The sequence below is a fragment of the Toxorhynchites rutilus genome, chromosome 1 (assembly GCF_029784135.1).
Source record: "Toxorhynchites rutilus septentrionalis strain SRP chromosome 1, ASM2978413v1, whole genome shotgun sequence".
NCBI classification, from domain to species: Eukaryota; Metazoa; Arthropoda; class Insecta; order Diptera; family Culicidae; genus Toxorhynchites; species Toxorhynchites rutilus.
In genome coordinates this window covers 60691176-60711113 of record NC_073744.1, presented here as the reverse complement: position 1 = coordinate 60711113, position 19938 = coordinate 60691176, and the positions used below count along the sequence as shown (strand labels likewise).

At 40.1% G+C, this 19938-nt stretch overlaps 1 protein-coding gene across 1 annotated transcript in view; it reads right to left on the bottom strand.

Moving 5' to 3' along the window:
- Positions 1 to 19938, bottom strand: part of LOC129763087 (homeotic protein empty spiracles-like) — a 105987-nt gene that overhangs the window by 10326 nt on the left and 75723 nt on the right. The window contains exon 2 of the mRNA XM_055761852.1: positions 16752 to 16906. Within this exon, the coding sequence (XP_055617827.1) occupies positions 16752 to 16906 (155 nt within the window). The remainder of the gene's footprint in view (positions 1 to 16751; positions 16907 to 19938) is intronic.

Below are 19938 nucleotides of genomic sequence, written 5' to 3'. Positions count from 1 at the left end.
CTTTTCTATTAATTACACCTGATTAAAAAATTACAAAGCTAAACGTATATGGTCGCAGTGTTATATTATAAATCGAAAACCAAGTAAACTCTTTCATTGCAACGCAATTCTAAGTTCTAAGCAGAACTGGATCTTTTCGGTTTCTTCTCCTCGACGCTCAGAGTCCACCGGCAATCGATGCTGACTCGATGACCTCCAAACGAAAATAGTTGCGATGTTTGTAAGTGTGTGTGTGTATGCCGGCTGTCTTCAATGCCTCAAGTTTTTTCGATGCTGGTGCTTTCTTGGTCGCCTTCTTCCGATGGATTCCTCTAAGGCCACTTAGGGGGAATATTTAATGAACTCGGCGCACCAATGCCGTTTGTGTGCACAAACAGGCTTTTGGTGACATCGTTCATCAGTGCTTTCATGATGAACGAATGTAGCTTCGTCACAACAGCGATAACTTGCTTCAATGTGTTAGGGAACAAGTCAGATTCCAAAGATCGTCCATCAACCGCTGCGCAATTATAACTGAGTAGATTTCCGAGCGAACCCGCTTATATACAGATTTGTATGATTTCAATAACATTACGTTTCAAATTTATGTCTTTGTCTTCAGGTTATGGTAAAACACATGGTCACAAATTTTGGATGCACCCGTAGAAAAAATGAATATGTTCAGCTAAAATGAAGCAAATGATGGTAAAAAAATGTTTTGGATTACCAATAAAGGGTATGTCACATCAAATTGCATCACGGAAAAAACGCTGTAGAAATTCGCCCAGTAGACCGATCCTTTTGAAAATTTTAGACAGTAAAATAAAAACTATTAAACAACTTTTGGCATTTTCTTTTTATTCATACTTCGAGCCCAAGCCCGTATGCTCGCACCTTCCTCTTTACCCCGTCCATAAGGTTTTTTTTTGAACAGAAATCCATTTTCTCTTGAAGTCCGCCTCCGATTTGACAACTTTTGGGTTCTTCCGGAGGGCCTGCTTCATAATCGCCCAATATTTCTCTATTGGGCGAAGCTCCGGCGCGTTGGGCGGGTTCATTTCCTTTGGCACGAAGGTGACCCCGTTGGCTTCGTACCACTCCAACACGTCCTTTGAATAGTGGCACGAAGCGAGATCCGGCCAGAAGATGGTCGGGCCCTCGTGCTGCTTCAATAGTGGTTGTAAGCGCTTCTATAGGCACTCCTTAAGGTAAACCTGCCCGTTTACCGTGCCGGTCATCACGAAGGGGGCGCTCCGCTTTCCGCAAGAGCAGATCGCTTGCCACACCATGTACTTTTTGGCAAACTTGGATAGTTTCTGCTTGCGAATCTCCTCCGGAACGCTGAATTTGTCCTCTGCGGAGAAGAACAACAGGCCCGGCAGCTGACGAAAGTCCGCTTTGACGTAGGTTTCGTCGTCCATTACCAAGCAATGCGGCTTCGTCAGCATTTCGGTGTACAGCTTCCGGGCTCGCGTCTTCCCCACCATGTTTTGCCTTTCGTCACGGTTAGGAGCCTTCTGAACCTTGCATGTACGCAGGCCCTCCCGTTGCTTGATCCGCTGGACGAATGAACTTGACAAATTCAGCTTATTGGCGACATCCCGGACCGAACTTCTCGGATCACGTCTAAACTGCTTAACTACGCGCTTGTGATCCCCTTCACTGACGGAGCATCCATTTTTGCCGTTCTTCACCTTCCGGTCGATGGTTAGGTTCTCGAAGTATCGTTTTAGTACTCTGCTGACCGTGGATTGGACGATTCCCAGCATCTTACCGATGTCCCGATGTGACAACTCCGGATTCTCGAAATGAATGCGCAGGATTAATTCACGACGCTCTTTTTCATTCGACGACATTTTTCCAAATTTACGAAAAATTGACAGTGAAGCATGGCCAACGTGATCTATACACTCTTATCTGATTATAAGCGAAAGCTGAAGATATTATTCCTAAAAATTAAATTGTCTACAGCGTTTTTTCCGTGATGCAATTTGATGTGACACACCCTTTATATGAACGAAGTTCCGCTGAAATCGGAACGGGATCAGGACAGTGCACAGTGGAGAATCGCTGATCGCTGACCATCAGGCAAAAAACGAAATTGGCGTCAACTGTTTCGTAATACTTTTCCTTTTTTGCTATTATATACAAGTGCTTAAATTCCACATTTGAGCGCAATATCATCAAATCTGATTTTTTCTATGACTTTCCAAAGCTTGGCATACTGTTGTTTTTTTCTACAATTTTTTGAAAGAAAGTACACTGGATTCTTTTTTTACGCGATAGATGCGTGCGCGCAAAAAAAATCGCGTAATTTCGAGCAAATCACGTAAAAAAATCGCGTAATTTTGAGCAAATCGCGTAAAATAAAATCACGCAAAAAAAATCGCGTAAAAAAACCAGTGTACATTACTTTGAAACGCTTTGCAGCTTCAAGGATAGCGTTGGCGTCGAAGAAAAGGTTGTTCGAAAAACTATACAAAACAAATCTCTTTCATTAGATATTGTAAAATTTTTGTTTTGTTGCCGCAGTTCGACGCGGTTGTGGCTACATTCTGAATTTAGGTAAAAATATAAGCTTTCAGTTGAACACTGTCCAAAGCTGTGCAAAACTGCGCGAATTGTCGTTTTAGTGTGAAAAGCAATAGCAAGTTTCATTTCAATTTCAGTTTCCTTTGCAACGTTGTGTGATTCCAGTGTCATTGTTTTCACGATTCGTTCGAAACAGATATCAGCGATATATTAGAAAATCAAATTCATGGTTTCGTTGAGTCTTATTATTCAAAGTCTAGTAAGTTGTTTATGCATGGTTTGATACATGTATTATAATGTCCCCTTTTAACCAAAGGACCCGGTTTAGAAAGAAAACAAATCTAGTGAAGCATCGAAATTCACTAGACGAAATGAAAATAGCCGCGAAAGAGATTTTTCCTGCTGATAAGTATCATGAATTTCGAACTGGATACAATTCAACAGGAGATTTCAGCAATCACAATGGAAGCGTGATCAATTTGAGAATGACCAGTCCACTTAAGGATTATACTATACCACAATCTCAGGGATCATCACAACCTACAACTGTCCAGATATACTAGCCACGATACATAGTTAATCATCTTCGTGTCTCCGCTGATCCAAAAGTAAACACTTATTTTGAAAAGAGAAAAATAATTGCCCATGACTTCCAGATGAAATATTATTTCTATTGAAGGAAACAATTGTTTAATCAGTAAAGGATGATGATGAATCTGAAGACAGTTATGAATAACAAGAAGAAGAAGAAACAGATGATGATAATGGTTTTGATTTGTAACTTTTTCGTATTAATTGTGTTGTTTTAATTTGTAGTCTTTCACAATAGAGTAGACGCCCAGTGGGATTATTTGTGGTCAAAGATTATAAAATTAAATAAAAAAGTATGTTAAAAATACTACGGGAAGAGAGTGCCATTAAAATCCAAAAAATTTAATCACGTGCTTTATGGACGACCCCAAATGAAAAATGGATGCCAGATCCGTGTTCAGCATCCCGAAATTAGGCAAATATCATGTTTTTTCGCATTTAACAACACTTTGTTCGCTTGGCCTTTGTATGGAGTCGTATGTAGTCTTTGTATGGACGCGCCCCACTGTGCAGTGGATGAATAATTTTGCATGAAATTGCGGTATGGAAATATTGAAAAATTATGAATTTTATCATTTGATACGTTGAGAAAAACTTAGTGGGGTTGAGAAAAAATGATTATTACAAATTCTCTCACCAAATCGTATCCTAATATCTGTAATCAAACTTCAATTCAATCCTTGTTCCGAATCAATTGACTGTCCAAATCAATGGTCCGATTCAAACAAAAGTACTCCATTATGTGTACCATTTAATGGTACACAATCTGAAAAAAAAATCACAGACGACAATAACAATAATAACAATAATTAATAGTGCCGGCGCTCATAATTTCTCCAATTGATGTCAGAAAATATATGACTCGAAACGCGCGGTAAAAAAACCGAAGCCACCCCATCCGAACACATCCGGAACCGGAATCGCTTTCCCCTCGGCCCCTCGGCGCGCTGATGTCTCGTTATAAATCTCATGAATAAATTCGTTACGAAAATTGATACGCTTTTTATTAACTATCGACGCTGAACAATACAAGTGATGATCTCTCCGCTTCCTGCAATAATGGGGGAAAGGAAGGAAGGCAGAATGGATGAAAATCAAGATTCGGTAAACATATCACGCAGCCCATAAAGCAACAGCAGCCTATGTTGGGAGGGGTTGGTAGCGCTTTATCGCTCACCCTTCGCGTAGAGTGTGCGTGTCCTGTGCTGTGTTGGGAAATTGGGTTCACGATGCTTGACTCTGAGGCTTCTCGCACGATGCACGGTCTCATTCCGTTCGTAATAGGGAGCGTTTTACGAGAGTTTTCATATTTTTGATTCCGAGCAGGAGAAAGAGAGGACGCGGCGGCGGCTGCTGCATATAATCCTTATTATTCGTGGCAAATATGGTCGGGTATTTGCTCGACAAAGTGCTAACAATTTATTTTCCACCCCACCTATTGCCCGACTTGTCAACTGCTTGTGTGTCGTGTAATTTTGCCAGGATGGAATAAGGAGGAAATGGAAACGGCCATTCAAGCTCGAACGCTGCCACTGGCGCAGATTCGCAGAGCTCTCGGGTGGAATCATTTATTTTGCCGCATATTTTATGTTCTCTCGCTCAAGTGGTACGTTGGTACGTGATGAAACGTCCCTGCCAATTTATGCAACTCGAGAATGGTGCGGTGAAAGTAACACTTATTCCTTCGCGCACAATGTTGGCAGCGTTGGTATACGTAGGACTACGTCTTTCATTCCTTTACTGGGGTGTAAATTCGATGTATCGAAAATGAAAGCATTACATTGGAGAAACAAAATTTTGAACGTTAAGGCCGTATTTCAGTTTAGAAATTTGAAAAATATTTATAAAAAAGTTTCTTCATATTTATGAAGTTTGAGCATTCAAGAATATATACTAGAAAGAACGAAAAATCGCATTATTTACCGAGTTATCCCGTATTCACTTACACTTAAGTTCACGCTACGCTTACATCTCACTTCATGTGCACCCATTCCCGTTTGAACAGATCATGAAGTGTAAAAATGAACTCCGTGTATTGAGCACCTCGGTGTATTCATAATGAATTCTACCAAATGTTTGCAGTTGCGTGTGAACCGGAATGAATCTCAATCAACTTTGCTTTCACGTGTAGTGTTTTTTTTTTTGAAAATAAGGCCCATTTTATGCACCTATTCCCGTTTTGTGAAGTGTAAAAATGAACCAATCGTTTGTAAAATGAATATCAGATGCAATACACATCTCTACCTTCGTTTGATTCATTTTACTTCGCGGTACTAGTAACTTTTACGATTGTCATTACTGGCAACCGCGAAGAAAATGTAAATATAACATTATTAAAGCCCATTTATACGTTGCTAGTAGCTGACTTCACAATGAGCAGCTACTGACCCGGTGAACTCGCTTGACAAATGGTTGACTCGCCTTGTCCGTTCACACAATGTGAGCTGCTGACAAGAAACCAGATACCACGACACGGGTTTACCAGAGATGCCAGGCGATTTTTCAAATGTCCATCAAATAGTCAGAAACAGCAATCAGGTCCGAATTTGTCAGATGATTGATCCAAAATCGGCTTCTTTATTGGCAGTTTTCGTCTTAGGTTTTCAGTTGAATTTATCAGTACACAATTTTATAGCGAAACACACGCTGGCCGTGTTTAAAAATACTTTGTGCTGAATTTATTTTATACTGAAGGTACTATCCGAAAAAAGCAGAAAGAAAAAAGGATTCGGGCCAGGAATTGGATGCAAAGAAAAGAAGCAACAAATACAATATTGAAGTAACTCTACAATGATGATCTCCGAGAGTACAGAGCAGTGTTGAGAATAACACCTGAAAAAGTGAAAAAAACTGTTGGATTTAATTGCTCCACAAATATAACGCCAAGATACACTCATGAAGGATGCTAAACCTACAAGAGTGAAACTAGAAATGATGTGCCTTTCTTCTGGAATATCGTTCAGATTATTGTCGAAATTTTTTAAAATCTCGAAAGCATCCATAGCTAAAATAATTCCGAAAGTATGTGGTGCTCCAAATGGCAGTCTAAAAGATTTTTCAAAATTTGATTTATTTCGCCTTGACAGCAGCTTCGTGTACCAATTTGTGAAATAAAAATGTTAGTAGATTTGCAGGAGCAATTAATACGCCTCAAAAACTAAAATAATGAATGAAAATCTACTTTTTCTAAATCGAATATGTATTCTGTTTCTTAGAACAATACTTTTTTGCAAGTTTTGAGTGAATTTTGAATTAAAATCGTGCCCGATAATGATTTTATATTTAGATCCCCAAGAAAACTATTTTTAAAAAACGTGCCCCGTCAGCGTGCAAAACTAAATAATAACGATTCCGTTTAGAAACTATGAGGGTTTAATTTGTTCTTCCAATAATTTTCAAGTCTATAAATATCTTCGCATATTTTCAAATATCTTAAAAATAGAGAAATGTAAAGACAATGTCAAGATTTGGCATCCCTGATTCGAGCGCTAAAATCTGTTTTTGACGTTTTGAGGGATGCGAGTGCGAGTAAATTCAAAAAACTTTGAAGTAGCTCGCACACCGAATCACACATGACACTAGCTGGCATGATGTGTTCACACGGTGTGAGTAGCTGCACTGCAGTAACTGACTAGACCGACTCGTATGTTTACTCGCACCGTCTGAACCCGGCTTTAGCCTAATTACCGAGTTGTTAATTGAGTTGAACGGCACTACTTTCCGACATTGATTTCTTTACAGAAGAAGGTTGAATTAACCCAGATTCGGGACAGGTAAGTAATATTCTGGAAAATCAATTCAATTTATCAATTTATGTTCTTTAATTAATATTGATACATATTGGATAGCAGTGATTCGTGCTCGTCTGCTGCGGGAGAATGCGAAGACATTACTTCAACAATAATCTAGGTACTTCGAGACACAAAAACGAGTCCTGTCGAGTCCTAGTTCTACATTTATGCTGTTGGATTTGGTCAAGGACAACTTCAACTTCATAAACGCTGCGCATCAAGTCAATGTTGCAACGAGGCATAGAGCTGGCCTCACGTAATGCCCCCTGGGTTTCGTCAGCTTCGTGATATTTCCCGAATGTGTAAGAAGTAATTACACGCTGGTCCTGGGAGAGGATAATGGTGAGAATTAAATAGTCTGTCATTGCATGTCAAAATTTCAATAACCGGTTATTCGGTAATTAAAGTTTAATTATCTGTAAAACCGGTAAATTACCGATAAAAAATGCTTTAAAATAATTTTTTTTTTTTTTGAAGAAACGGCTTTTATTGATAATAGTTAGTTTACAAAAAAATTGTAATTTTTTGCTGCTTAAGGACCGAGAGAATGTTAATTTTGTCGTATTCTAATCTAGATCGGATATCATTAACAAAATTTTCAGAAGAGGAAAACGCACGTTCGGAGTCCAATTATGTTAGGTGTACACTACGAAAAGCATCGAATACCATTGCCATGTATTTGCCTCTGATGTTCTCTGTACGAAAACTCTTGTTTGAGGGTTTTCATCAATCCGTTTATAGACGTTGAGCCTGGGCTGGACGTTGATACCTTCGTTCAAATTTTTCCTTGATGCTCAACTGTTCTGCAGGTTCTGCATCGTCCAGTTTTTCTTCCTGTTGTCCAGCTACTGAATCAATACCATCATCATCAAATTCCATCAAGTCACGAACAAATTAAAATGCCTGCTTGATCTATGCAGTCCGTTTGATAGAAGACGCCAAAATTATCATTAATTTTGTTACGACCACGAGCAGAATGAGTATTCATACACAGGAAAACCTTTTTCTGAGCGGTCGTTTTTTGGGATTTTTTTTGCGCGATCTTCTGTTCTTGTGCGGTATATGAAAAGAAGCATATTTGACGAAGTTATCGTCCATTTAATTTTTTGTCTATGTTTTATATGTATTTCAGTGCGAAAAAGGATATTTGCGTCTCAATTATTCTCAAATCATTCCCATCCTTTCATCAATTGCTCGAAGTTGCGCATGACTTGATTTCTAATAGCAACAAGTTTCGACATGCAACTAAAAGCACAACACTGGCACGCGCAACCAAAAAGGCAAACTGTCCCATTCTCGAGCAATATTCCAAGCGGCATAAATGGACATATTATTTATGGTGTAATAATGAAAATTACCGAAATTACCGGTTATTGATTGTAAAATTACCGGTAATTCAGTAATGGAAAATGACCCGGTATTACCGGTAAAACCGGTAACGGTAAATCCGGTTAACAATCCCTAGTCGTAGCTTTCTGTAGTAATGATTGTCTATTTTTCCTAATTTGTAGTCGTGGATCAGACCCAATCGATGCAGGATCAGATGTCGGTAGTTTAGATAGTTCAAGAAATAATTGAGATAGTTTAGATAGTTCAATAAATGAATAAAGATGCATACAAAAGCTCAATAAATTCATAACAATATATGCATAAAGGTTGGGTTGAACCGACTACTTATACTGGGTTATACTGGTTATATTTGTTTACCATTCTAATCGCGTAATACAGGGTTTTCCCACTTTAAATTCCGAAAGTAAATTGAAATAAAACACACTTAGAATTCGAATTTCGATGAAACTTTTATTTCAAATTAAAGTTTGGTTTATGCCATTATGTGTGAAATACAACATCATTCAAATGTCCACTAGGGCTTCCTCGCACACCTTGATCCGGAACAGGTAATTTTCGATGACTTTTCGGCACATATGGGGCGGTATCTCGGTCATAGCTTCACGAATGTTGTCTTTCAAATGTTCAAGAGTTTGCGGAGAGTTTTTTTTTTTTTATTTAAATCGTTTATTTTTACAGGCTCAGTTACATAGGTTTAAAGGAGCCGAACTCCTTACTGTATTGTTACTAGTATATATACATTTTTCCTTAATTCTAATGTTAATAATATAGGAAACCGATTACTCGCGGTCAACTCGAGTTTAGAAGGGTGAATTTGCGGAGAGTTGGCATAGACACGGTCTTTCGCATAACCCCACAAAAAAAAGTCTAGCGGGTTCAAATCGCATGAACTGGACGGCCAATTGGCATCACCAAAACGCGAAATTATGCGTCCCTTAAATTTCATTCGCAATATGGCCATGTTCGGTCGTGTTGTGTGGCACGTGGCGCCGTCCTGCTGAAACCACATGTCATCCGTATCCATATCTTCAATTTGTGGCAAAAAAAAGACGGGTGGGTAATGTCGGTGACATAACCGGAGTGACGTAGGACTATACAAAGGGGACAACTTTTGCTAAAAATATATTTTAAATATATTGTTTTATTTTCTTCTCCTACGTGAATACCTACCTATCTACCTGAAAAATGGATTAGTTTACTGTTTACTCTTTATGAACATGTTGGGGGTTCTGAAAAGAACCTTTGGTGTTGTGTTTTTGCGTTTTTTTTTACAAACTTGATTCTTGATTTTCTGAAGGCTTTGTACTTATTAAATGTTCAACGTCGGGCATCTTTCGGCGTATACACATATCGTACAATCAAAATGATGACTGTGATAGGGAATGCATAGGTAGGCATCAGCTCGTTCACTATCATATATTTCACTATTGAGCACATTACCGTACCTTAAGCTGTGGTTTCGGAGACGAATGAATTGTAAGATGTGTAGTCTCCGCAAACAAAGTAAATAAAAATGAAAAAGAACTGAGGTTTTGGAGACGAACTCTACGATCTGTCGAGAAATAAACGAGCTATAAGCGTTCTGAAAAACCAACAGTAAATACAGGGACGAATGACCTTCGGATTAAAGTCCTTTAAAATAAGAACAGAGCAGCAGGAAATACATAGCTCATCGTGTTGCTCCTTAGTTATTTCTCTATGCAATGCAGATGTAACGTCAGTCAATTTTCAACATCAGTTATCAACCAAAGAAAGCAGTTCTTGCTACCGAGAAAATTCGTTAATGCCATCCTGCATACAATGTGTTGTAATTTGAAGCCACTTTTAATTCGGACACCATACATGGGTTTGTGAAAACTGAATGATCAATTTAAAAGACCCCACGACGTGTCGAAGCACCACTCAGTGTCGCTTGGAGGCGATTTTAACCTGTGATTGAACATTTGCGATGACAGTGGTACAGTGTCGACTTTCAATGTGGGGTCATAATTTGGATCTCTATGTTTACAAAAATGTCCAACTAATTATGTCGCATTACATGTCCGTCCAATTAGCTAACTGTCGAACTAATTGTAAATTACTGTACTTTCAGTCTGGAAACAATTTGAGAATTGGTGAAAATTGAATAATCAGGAAAGTCCCCAACTATCAATAAGCTCAGAACAACTGACAAATTCACATACTCATCAGATCCTGGCAAACAAATTATGAAAAAATCAATTTGTGTTTTATTATTATTTTGGATATTATTTTAGAAAGCATTGAACTGTATTTCGTAAACTCTTTTTTGAAAGGTTTAATGGCCCTGATAAGCGCCGTGTTTTATGGAATGGTTCCAATTTAGAAAACTTTGTACTCGTGGTTTTGAAAAAAAAACAGGAAGTGGGTTATATCTATGGTATAACCGCAAGGGTGACGTAGGACTATCGTTGATTTAGAGATCATTTGTTTGAAGTTGAATCAAAATCCATTCTGAATGAATGAATAAATGAATATTTGGGGGACTTCGAAAACGAGAGCGTTACGTTGGAGGCACAAGGTTTTATGCATCCAAAATAGGATACGAAAAACCTTGTTCTGAAGAATAATCTTCAGAAGCTTTCCTGCTAACTGCACTTGATTGACAAATCACAAAACCAAATGTATTATATGGATATTTTATGGATAGAAAACATTAAAATAAACTCTTTCGCTTGAATGTAATTTTCAATTCCAAGGGGAACTGGCAGATTATTTTCCAGCAACGATTAGATATTTCCACATTTTCCTCGATACTGGAAGCCCACCAGTGGTTAATACTAACTCGATAACCACCTGTTAATAGCACTTGATTGAAAAATATTTGATCACAGTGTTACATGGATAGAAAACATTAAAATAAACTCTTTCACATGAATGTATTTTTTAAATTCCCAGAGGAACTGGCAGATTATTTTCCAGCAATGATTAGATCTTTCCGGAACTTTCTCGATGCTGAATGGCATCCTAACGGAAAGAGTTCTGCGCGTGTATGTGACGATCCTTCGCCGCCCACCTCCTCCAGCACGTTTAGGCAACGATGTTGTCTTGTCGATGTCTTCACGAAAAATGAATGTGTCTCACTACCAGAATATCGCTTAAGTATGCTTTTTGTGTGTGATTGAATCGAGAGAAGGTGTGGTTTACGATGGCAATTTGGAAGGCAAACTAGAGTGGAATGAACTCTCTGAGCTCGAAACTTTCGGCGACTGAGCAATAATCGATTGCGTACGCATACAATATTGGATACGGAAATATCCTACTGATGGGGAAGAATAATCTTCAGAATCTTTCCTGCTAATTACACTTGGTTGAAAAATTACAAAATCAAATGAATTTGAAAGCTGTGTTACATGGTTAGAAAACATTAAAATAAACTCTTTCACATGAACGTATTTTTAAATTCCCAGAGGAACTGGCAGATTATTTTCCAGAAATGATTAGATCTTTCCGGATCTTTCTCGATGCTGAATGGCATCCAAACGGAAAGAATTCCGCGCGTGTATGTGTGTGTGTAGCGATGTCTTCCCGGGGAACCGTTTGTGGCATCACTCTCCTCCTGATGGATTCCCTTCTGGCCTAACGTGCACAAACAGGCTCTTGGTGACACCGTTCATCCGTGCTTTCAGGATAAACGAAGAGCTTCACCACAACAGCGACAACATGCTCCAATCGCTGTTCAATTAGAACTGAGTGGGTTTCCGAGCGGCGCTCGTTTATATACCGACTGGTGATTTCAATAGCCTGTTTCGAGAACAATTTTAAGGCTATTTAAACAAGTTTTTGGATCAAAAAGTAACAAGTATATAACGCGTAGACATTTGATCTTTCGAATGAAATGTTTATCATACCATTTCGTTCAGTTGTTCAGGAGCTATTAACGCTCAAAATCTCGGTCTCCGGCGTAACGCTTTCGGTTTCGAAACTTTGATTTTACACCCCGGTATAGAAATGAAAGACGTAGTCCTACGTCAAAAACATTTCGAACGCCCTCGATGCCGCCTTGTTCTGGATTTGCCACCAAAGCAGTTTGTATAAAGAACAAACTTTTTTCTTCTGCTACCAGCTGCCGTTTTGCGATTGCGTTCACCACTCGCCACTCGCTGCTACTGCCTGTTGTTGTCTTGATGTCCACCGAACCGAATGTGTTCTGTTCCGAATGCGGGTTTTCTTATCGTCGCGAGCAGCTTTGCCAGCTAACTCGATCACTTCGGCGGCCGAAACTATATAACGCCGGCTAGGTGGACTGGTGCACTGGTACTAACGCGAACGGCCTAGCTACCCTTGCGGGGAACTCGAGACCAACATGGTTCGAGCGGGATTCTGCCTTTCCCTTCACTTTTACTCCTTTGCCATGTCCAGACATGGCTGCTTGGGTTGGTTCGTTGATGTGTTGTGATGCGAACTGATGTGGTGTACGGTTTGAATGAGAATGATCGTTACGGAAGGAAGGAAGGTATTGTATTATAGAGACTTTAAACTTTTGCGGTTCATTCGTCTCTAGCCTTGAGAAATGCCCTTTGAAAACTCTACTCTACTCCAGCGCTACCACCTTCTCCCTCTTGCTTTGAGAAAGGCACTCGATCCCTCGCCGTCCAGCTCGTCCAGCAACGATGTTGTCCAGTCGGTGTCCACACAAAGAATGATCGTTACGGCAGCGGAGCGGGGATTTTAAAGCTGACTGGCTGGCTCGAGAATTACTCATGTGTGAGACTGTGACCAATGTTTCGTTCATTCTTTTTCCTTTTTCCTTTCCAATCGTGTTTCATTCTACTTCGCTGCTGCTCTGGTTGCCCGTTTTGGTCGGTACGATTTGAGGAGCACAAAATTGACCAATCAAAAATGGGCACATAGTGCATTTGGACAATGCTTGATATTTCACAATAATTCAATTATTTATCTCAAGAAAAATGAAATGTTATTCGTTATGATAGATGCGTAGATATATTTCCTATCAATTGATGCAAAAACCTTTCCGATCTATTGAGAAAATATTTTCGGCCGAACGCACATTACGATGATGCACAGGTTTCACAATATCCGCTACGGATCCAGTTTGTTCGAATTTACTCACTACATTAGCGATTGTGTGCTCTGTAGGCCGTCCATGACGACCAAAATCCATCCGAAATGCTCGAAAAACATTTGCCGGTTTTTCATAATTTTTGTAGTATAATTTAACAAAATTAACACGTTGTGCGATGCTTAAACGATCCATATTGTAAAATGGCAGACATTCAACTAACGATATGACGCTTTGGTTGACAGCTATGTCAAACGGTTGTCAGCGCAGGGCTGTATACTTTCGGAAGCCCGAAATGGAAAACCCTGTATGTACGAAGAATTCATATTGCAAAAAATACTTTTTTATTGGTAATATTTACCAAAAAGCTCGTCATATATACCACCTTTTCGGGAGAGTGTATGATTGACGATTATGATGAGCACGACGAATCGCTCTGTTTACACAAACGAGAGCGTGAAGTGTAAACCAGAATAACATCGGTGGATGAACTCGGTGTATTCATAATGAACGACAATAACTGTCGACTGTGACTAAATAAACGAAATAAACTCTACCTGTTAATCTCAACCTCTAAAAGAGTAGCACTGCTTAATTATGATGGAGATTAGCGCATATGCAATCCTAGTTGAAAGCAGTTTTGCGACTGGCACGCGAGCCCGAATAAATTAATAACTTAATATAACTTATTGAATAACTTGGTATTCCCCAAATAATTTTTTGGTGCACAACCTTAACACCTGCCTGTTGAATCAGAACAGAGCCGATGCGCTACTTACTATGCAAGGGTGTAGTTTACTTCACAAATATTCCCTTTTCGCTATCCCCCTTCGTTGTTTCTATTCTAGCGGCTGCAAAAGATGCCCGTTATTGACAGCTCTGTTTGGGAAAGCACACAAATAGACAGAACAAATGTATGGGGAAATTGGAATGCTTCCAATTCTCATCAATTTAAACCATATACAGACTATGGGATTGTAATGTATAGCAAACAAATCTTAGACAATTTCCGATTGGATTGGTGTGCAAATCGTTAAAATCCGTTCGCAGCAAAAATAGTTATTAACGTTAACTTTATTTCATAAAAACGTGACCTGTTTTCTGATTTAGCACCCTTAATGTAAGACGTAGTCCTACGTCGAAAAACAATTAACGTAATGTGCCCTAATTGTTTTACCGAATACACTACATCCCTATCTAGCCTTTGAACAAAATTAGGATTACAGGTCGGACTCGGTTATATACAGACTCGATTATATGTGATTCGATTATATACAATTTTGGACTCGATTATACACAGTTTGGAAAATATTTTTTTTTTATATTTTTAATATGACTTATTTCAAGAAGAAATGTAACCTTTCAACGTTAAGGTGTAATTTAAGTGGCTATTATATACAGTGGGGTAAAAATCAGGATTTTTGGAGATTTTGATTGAATTTTCACCAAGAATTGTTTATATCGATATTGCAGCCAAATTAAGAAAGATAGAAGTTCGGTGTCAAAGAACAAATTGTAGAACGGTTAAAAAGCTTCAATTTAATTGATAAAAACAATCTAGTTTAATATTATTTTTCAGGATGAAATTAATAATAACACATTAAAAATAATTGACTTTTATGTTTTTCACTTCCAAAATGTTATTAAAATCCACTTATTTAGATGTTCCACTACTATATCCTGTACTAAATTTTCTCATCTTTCAAATGAACGCAACTAAATCGTCTTCTGTAGCGTACTTTGTAATGTGGAGCCAGTTCTATGCAACAGAGTCCGAAACAAAAACAAAAGTTCTGTAACTCTGGAAACATGAGAAAATTGCTGTTGGAAAAACTTTTCCCCTGTAGAAGTGTCCATCGTCTGATGTAAGTGTGACTTCCCGGATATTTTATGAGCCATTCATTTTATTTTGAGAATCAAAAAAAGTTTTCGATGAAAATGAATTTTAAATTCATAAATGTGTCTGTTTCAGTACAATTTTTTGACAATTTTTCAATATTTTTCAAAGAAAATTTCCTATAGTTTCTTCTATGATCAAAATTTTGTAGATATTATAGTTTTTAAGACAAAATTCTTTGTAAAAAGTTAAGAAAAACAGAACAATTTCCCTTTTCTAAAGGCAGTCCATTTGTTTTTGTTTAAATTTAATGTATGCAAAGTTACTTGAATGACCAATGTCTCTACACCCGTAACATTTCGCTGCAATCTGAGATGAAACTGCTGTCGAGTTGGCATAATATGAATAAAAGTCAATAAAAGGCGCATTTTGATCTTGATTCCTACTGAATAAATGATTGAGGAGTAAAACGCTAAATGCTCTTAAAATCAACCTCTTCCTAACATAAACACTAAAAAATGAAGTATTTCATGAAACAGAATTTTGATACGACGTAAAAAAACGCGCAACGTAAACTCAAATTAAGACATGGAATAGTAAATCTAAATGTTATTACAGCTAAGAACAAGGGGCTGACTAAAGTCATGGTTTATTTCGCAAAGTTCACGGCATGTAAGTAAATAATATCGGCAATCAAACGCATGTAAATAATATAAATCTGTTCGTACGGGCCATAATTCCTCCGGCAGACGGTATCGATATCACAGGCGCCGCGTACGAACGCCCCCACAATGTGACGCCATCCATGTCGCCTCGAAATGCCGTTGAACCATTCACCAAAGTCGCAATGTCGCCATGCTCAACTAAAGCTTCAAGGCAGCCGTTAAGTCACCTGTCTGCCCTCGTAACCTCGACCACGGAATAGAGACAGCAAAAAGATGAATATGTATACAAATATTACCCGCAATCGAATCACGCGTCGTAATTTAATCCAATTATAATCATTCCTTTACCCGATGATGGTTGCACGCCCAGGCTGGCGTCAAACGACCCCCGAATATGGCGGCTCCCTTGCCGTTCCCCGTCTACCACCGGTTCTCAGCACTCCTCGGCAGGACCAGCTAGCGATTTGATGATAATGTCTGGAAAATTATCGTCGCCACCCTCAGCCAAGCCTCTAGCCAAACGCCTCAATTCGTGAACTCCCCCTCCTCGTTGTAACCTCCGAAAGTCTCACAAGTCCCAGAAGACAGTACGCGTCTAATCCGATTATACGCTAGATTAAGTGAGTCAACAACATCAACAAACCAAACGGAGGAGAGACTTGGGAGCTGAACGCTCGAAAGAGGGAAATAAAACATGTGTAACCGTAGAAATATGTAAGGGGGTGCTAACTAATAGATTGCACCCTCCGAACAGAAATACATCCCCTTTTCGGGAAGATCTGCAACCGAACGAACGAACGAAGGGTGCTCGAGAAGAAGTTTCGAGGAGAGTGTAGATGTTATCTTCGAATGTTGTAGCAAAGTTTAGTTGGCGATACGGATAATATAGCCACGCCATTAGACCACTCAACGACGGTGTGGGGATTCGAATTAGGCACCATGAATAAATGTTGAATAATTATTACCTGCGTTTCCGTTAGGCTGAGGGTCTGGGCGAGCGATTTTCTCTCCGCCCCCACCACGTAGTGGTTGTTCTCGAAAGCGTGTTCCAGTTTGAGCAGCTGCGAGGGTGAGAAAGCCGTCCGCACCCGCTTTGGCTTCCGAAATGGTAGCAGGTAACCTGGGAATGGAAGACGGATAATAAGCTTATTATCGTACTGTTATGCAATATAATTTATGTCATGTAATTTAACGTATTTCGGGTTGATTTAATGTGAACAATTCAAGAGGAAAAACTACATTATTAGTGTGGGTGTTACGGAAACTTGTGGCGTCACCAAAAACGAGACTTTGAAACATTGTAGCCACATTGTATTAACTTCTGTGAATTGTTGCAAATAATGGCCATTACTATCGGCTTACAGACAATTTTAGTCACCCTGAGTGATGGTCTGAGCAACGCAATACCCATCAATTTCAATACCTCGATGTGCCTCTTGAAACCTAAAATTACGTATCTGCTTCGATGAGCCAGCTGCTATTGCAATCACCGACATATCATGCTCATTTAACTGCCCAGTGTATGTCCCACGTTTCCCCCCTCTGTGAGTAATTCCAACGCCGAGGGAAACAAAGTTTCAGAAGGCATCAGGTAATTTAAAAAACGTGATCAACACTCCACGTTTTCCCACCGATGCCACCAATAAGGCTGTGATTAATAACTCATTAATGTGAAACATTTCAAATGTTGTAATAGTTTTACGAAGATCCCCCAAACATATTTGACAAAAATGAACCAAATGAAAGGTCAATTTTATTTCACTTACATCAATTCGACCAACGGCGAGATGAGTCCTTGGAGAGGCTCTTGTCATATCTCCATCACACGGCGAGTCTCATTTAATGGCACTTTTCCGTTTCCCACTCTCATTAGCCACTGCGACCATAATCGGGGAACTCAACAAAGTAAAGTGTTCGTAAATTAATTCCATCCCCCAAATACTTGGCCGGTAATTCAATGTTTGGGGAAACGAAACGAATCGAGAAAAAAAAGGTCGGAACTGAATTTGTGCGCTTTAATGCCATCGTGGCGGCGGCGACGGCAGATGGTGATCCGCTGCCAGGCCCTGGGACGCAATAAACATACATTCAACACCACATCAACCCCGCGAGAGAGAGAGAGAGAGACTTGCAGAAATCTTGCAGCATTTCATTGTCCACCATTACTTAATGTGGTTCGCTCGCAACCCCAAATTACCGGCATGGAAACGCCAAATCCAAAGGAGAGAAAAACTCGATCGCGCATCATTAATGGCAGTGTAATTGCCCTCCGGGTCGGGAACGAAACTTCTGCTGCTAATACTGCCCCGTCTCGTTGAACTCTCGTGTAAACCAGGTACACTGGCAAAAACATATCGTGAACCGCAGCACATTAAGTTAGTGCCTTATCGAATGCGGGGTTGGGGGTGTGCGGCAACGCAACACAACACGACAGAAAGGAGTTTGTTGGGCGCACTTTGCGCTTCCCATATCAACTCGATCATCACCATCAGCAGCAGCAACAGCATCATCAACGTTGGCACGATATATCCAGCTCCGGAATCACCTCTTTCCTTCCTTCCGAGCGCACAGACTGTTATCTTCCAACAGCTATTTATGCGCTGCGGAGAACATTGCTTGTTTTATGCTGCTTTTACGGGCCCTAATTTGATTGATTCGGATGCATAATGTTCGTTAATCGTGATGTGCCTCACACGGGAACGCTGGCACTATATATCAACTCGTAATGACGGGTGGTTAGCCCCTTCGGAACTGGGGTCGAATGCATCATCTGTGCAAAAGATTCACCAAAAAGGTGCCTCGCCACTACAGTCCATTATTACTCGATTGGGCAGAGTTGAGGTCAATTGGTTGGATTCAAGTTCGGTTTGATACTTTCAGCACAGCTTTATTTATTTATAATGAGAGCAACATCCCATGAAGATATTAAATCTTATTCAAAATATTGTGCCGCCAACAAACCCGGTCCATAGCTGCAGTTCTTCAACTCTCGGCCGCACTGATTCTTATCAAGTCCAGCTCCACCTCATCCAAACACCTCACTCGTTGCAGTCCGAAAATCTTGCAACATGCTCAACGCACTCGTCTAGCCTTGACAACTTTCTGGACGCTGGGTTCGCCGTTGAGTTGCGCCAATTCGTGGTTAATTCTCCTTCTTCATACTCTGAGCACTCCGCATGCTTGTGTGTCCTCTCCGAGCATCATCCATGCTTCATGCCCTCAGAGAACAACTGGTCCAATCAGTACGGGGTCGGAGTTTGTTGGACCTTAAGGGTTTGCGGAGCCCATAGTAGGCACGACTTTCGTTGACTATGGGTTTTCGAATTTTACGGCTGCTGTTGTCGTCCGTTTGTTATCAACGAGCCAAGGTAGACAAATTCCTCGACCACCTTGAATTCGTCGTCGTCGATCACAACTCTAGTACCAAGAACGATTCTGTTACATCGGCCCCCCCTGCTAGCGCGTATTTATGAACGCATGGATCCCAAACCCAATCAGCCCTGAATCGTGTTGCAATCGGGTATACGAGTCCGCTACCTTTGCTTGGATTCTTCCCACTATCTACTTTCGTAGACGAATGGAATCTACGAAACAGATCAACTGACTAGACTTGTCAAGAATCGTGGCCCGCATGTTGAATCCCGTATTCCGCACAACACCTTCCAGCGCTTCCGTTAACCCTTTCTTTACGAACGTCGTCTATAGACGACATCCGCGCGACGAGCTGTGTGTACCAGCGTCGTCTTTAGACGACATGAAATTCATACTGCTTTTCGATCACACCAGCGCGATGTGCATACTTTTCGGCGCAGTGCTCCGTACAGGGGTAGCACTTCGGCGGTGCACACTGCCGTAATGAAAGGGTTAAACCGCAGACAGGAGAGTCAATCGCCTTATCGATGTTCCCTGTGAGTCTCAACCGATTCCGACAGATCACCTGAGATACGCACACTGCATCGCACGCCATTCATCGTTACCTGAATCAGTCTTGTCAGCATATGGGGAAAGTAGTGTTCGTGATTATCCATAACTGTCGTCGGTCGATTGTATCATATGCGGCTTTGAAGTCGACGAAGATGTGGTGCGTAGGGACTTGATTTTGTAGACACCATTCAGCTAGTTCCCACAATCAAGTTTGTAACCATTTCTATA